Source organism: Rutidosis leptorrhynchoides, chromosome 3 (assembly GCF_046630445.1).
Source record: "Rutidosis leptorrhynchoides isolate AG116_Rl617_1_P2 chromosome 3, CSIRO_AGI_Rlap_v1, whole genome shotgun sequence".
In the NCBI taxonomy this organism is placed as follows: Eukaryota; Viridiplantae; Streptophyta; class Magnoliopsida; order Asterales; family Asteraceae; genus Rutidosis; species Rutidosis leptorrhynchoides.
In genome coordinates, this window is record NC_092335.1 from 19046834 (window position 1) to 19050143 (window position 3310).

A 3310-nucleotide genomic window follows, 5' to 3' on the forward strand; every position below is an offset into this window, starting at 1 on the left:
CTTTGTCACTTTATATTGACTTGTTGACTTCAAACATTTTTTTTTACGAGGAACCCCCCTAGCGACGAGCCATAATGGCTCCCCTCTAGTTGGTAAACCCCGGGTAAACGGCAAGCCAGGCCTCCACCGCTACCAGGAAAAGCATCCTCTAGTCAATCAGTCACTAAATGGAGCTCGCCCCCACGGTATTTGCCTTGAAGGGAATCGAACCCGTGACCTCTTGCTTCATTGGAAGTCCTGGTGGCCACCAAGGCTATGTTGTGGTTCAGCTTCACTTTTGACAGGCCCATAATCAAAAATGATATCCAAGAAACACTACTTTACGAGAACTTTCGTTGATCAACACCCACATTTTAAACTCAGTACTAATTAAAGTTTAAATTCTTATTGGATTTGATCAAACACCTGATGTGGTAAGCTACACTCTCTTCACTCTTCCATTTATAGTTGATAGATTATATGATATGATGCATGTTGTTGTGTATTGGCTGCTATGCATCCTGTTATTTGTTAGTGCCGCTGATCATACTCTCGGGCTCAATGATGATGCCAACATTACTGTTACCGGTCCGTCATGCATCGACAAGGAGAGACAAGCTCTGCTCATGTTTAAAGAAGACTTGTAAGACATAAACGACACTCTAAATGATTGGAGCAATGAAGAAGGAAAGAGGGACTGTTGCAATTGGTCGGGTGTCATTTGCGAGCTGGAGACTGGTCACGTAACCGAACTTCATCTTTCTGAGTATCAGTTGGTAGGTAAAATTAATCCTTCAATAAAGCAGTTAAAGCAGTTAGAATACCTTGATCTATCTAGAAACCTCCTTAGGGGTCCGTGCCTAATTTTGCAGGATGGTCATCATTGAGTTGCTTGTCACTTGCTGACAATTCTCTCAACGGAACTATTCCTGACTTCACAGGATGCGAGTCCCTACGAGAGTTAGACCTCTCCGGTAATCAGTTGAGTGGTAATTTACCCAATAGTATCGGCCTTGTTTCAAATCTTGAATCTCTTGATGTTTCATCCAACTCCCTTCATGGTGTGATATCCGACCTTCACTTTATAAATCTCTCCAGGTTAATCTATTTAGATTTGTCTTTCAATTCATTTTTATTTAAATTCAGCTCCCATTTTAGAGTTCCTTTCCAATTAGAGACCATAAAATTGCAATCCTGCAACCCGGGACCTAGTTTCCCATTGTGGATCAAAAATCAAAGAAGTTTCGAACATCTTGATATTTCCAGTGCTGGAATATCTGATAGTGTCCCAAGTTGGTTTTGGGACCAACTACCCCTTGGATTGAAATATCTCAAACTGTCTTCAAATGAATTAAGGGGTACGCTACCAAATTCACTATTATTAGACTTTGACCAGTATCCTGGATTGGATTTGAGTAACAATCATTTTGAAGGTAGCGTGCCACTATTGCCTTCTAAACTCGCCTCGTTAAACCTTTCCGAAAATAAGTTCAAAGGAAACCTCTCTTTCTTGTGTCATATTGAAGGGGAATTAACTTTCATTGATCTCTCTAATAATTCATTTTCAGGGAGCCTTCCCGATTGTTGGTCACAATTCCCAAATCTGGTAGTTCTTGATTTATCATACAACAATTTATCAGGGAAAATTCCTTTGTCTTTTGAGTTCTTGAATCAACTAGAGGCATTGTATTTGCAAAAAAATGCTTTTGTTGGTGAAGTGCCCATGTCCTTGAGCAACTGTACAACTCTTAGGTTTGTGGATCTTGGGGAAAACAAGTTATCTGGCACAATACCTGCGTGGGTAGGGGAAAGACTTACGGGGCTATATTGTCTTGTTTTACGATCAAATATGTTCAGCGTTAGCCTGCCACTCCAAATATGTTGGTTGTACAATCTTCATATCTTTGACCTATCTATGAATCGATTGGTGGGTAATCTTCCTCGTTGCCTTGGTAACTTAACATCTATGTCCAGTAAAAGGTCTGGAGATGATTTGACTAATCATTCTTATTACTCGTATCGTCAAAATATGACCAAGTATCCTCCTTTTCTATGTGGTTTGATTCCATATCCTTATCCTTGTCGTAGTCCTTTTTATTCTCGTTTTATTTCCTGTCATGTTGATACTGTACATCAAGAGTTCATTGACAATGCATTGGTTGTATGGAAAGGAACAGACAGATCATCTGGAACAAGAAATCTCGATCTATTGAAGAGCATTGATCTTTTAAACAATAACTTATCTGGGGAGCTTCCCTTTGAGATCACTCGTCTTGTTGAGTTACTCTCCTTAAATACCTCATTCAACAAACTGCATGGTGAACTCCCAAAAGATATTGGTTTGTTGAAATCCCTTGATTCTCTTGACTTGTCAAGAAATCAGTTTTCTGGAAAGATTCCATTAAGTTTGTCACAGTTGCACAGTTTAGGTTATCTTGACCTCTCATACAATAACTTGTCAGGAAAAATACCAACCGGGACTCAACTCCAAGGCTTTAATTCAACCTCATATGAAGGTAACCCACTACTTTATGGACCTCCACTCACACCAATATATGGGCCTACGTTTGCTACTACTGTTGTTGAGGAGGATGACGACTTACATGGAGATGATGACTTTCGGAAATCATATTACATGGGCATGGGTTCTGGATTTGCAGTTGGATTTTGTTGAATTTGTGGTGTTATATTTCTCAGTCGTCGATGCAGACATTTACTTTTTGCATCATTAAGTCTCGTAAAGGATCATATATATGTAACAGTGGTTGTGCTCTTTCGGAAGTTTAAAAGGTAAAGTTTGCAACTGTTCTGTATTCAACTCCTCCGCAAAAGTTTCGTAAAAATATAGAGTATGTTATATTGCATATCTGCATCTATTATTAACTGCCATACTATTATCACAACACAATCATATATCCTTTGTTTTATAGGTTTTAGGCAGGCCTACACTCAAAAGCAAAAGCAGGTCATCGTATATAATTGTTCTACGCGGATCGTTACTACGTACGTGTTTGTATGAGCAGGAATGTATTGAAGTTTTCTGCTTCGTAGTTCATCTTGATTGTTTACTACTGTATGAAAGCTTGTAAGTGTCTTGTTTATATATCAATGTTGGCTGCCATTCTAGCTTTTGACTTTCTATAATCTATCGTTGAAGATATGAATTTGTTTAATGATCGATAAGTAATTGGACCTAGCTTAAGAAGAAATCTAAAGATATCAACAATTCTTCCTTCTAAGAGATGAAGACAAGGATCTTCTGCTTGATTCCGTGGCCCCACAGTTCGGTGGTGATGAGCCCCTGGTTGGATTGCGGAAAGACACGCTCTTG

At 39.2% G+C, this 3310-nt stretch overlaps 1 protein-coding gene across 1 annotated transcript; it reads left to right on the top strand.

Annotated features, from left to right (window-relative positions):
• The first annotated feature begins 467 nt into the window (after positions 1-467).
• Positions 468-2653, top strand: LOC139899726 (uncharacterized). The gene is made up of 4 exons (XM_071882568.1): positions 468-567; positions 664-759; positions 852-1077; positions 1126-2653. Exons 1-4 carry the CDS (start codon positions 468-470, stop codon positions 2651-2653), a joined length of 1950 nt encoding a protein of 649 aa, XP_071738669.1.
• Positions 2654-3310: the final 657 nt, after the last annotated feature.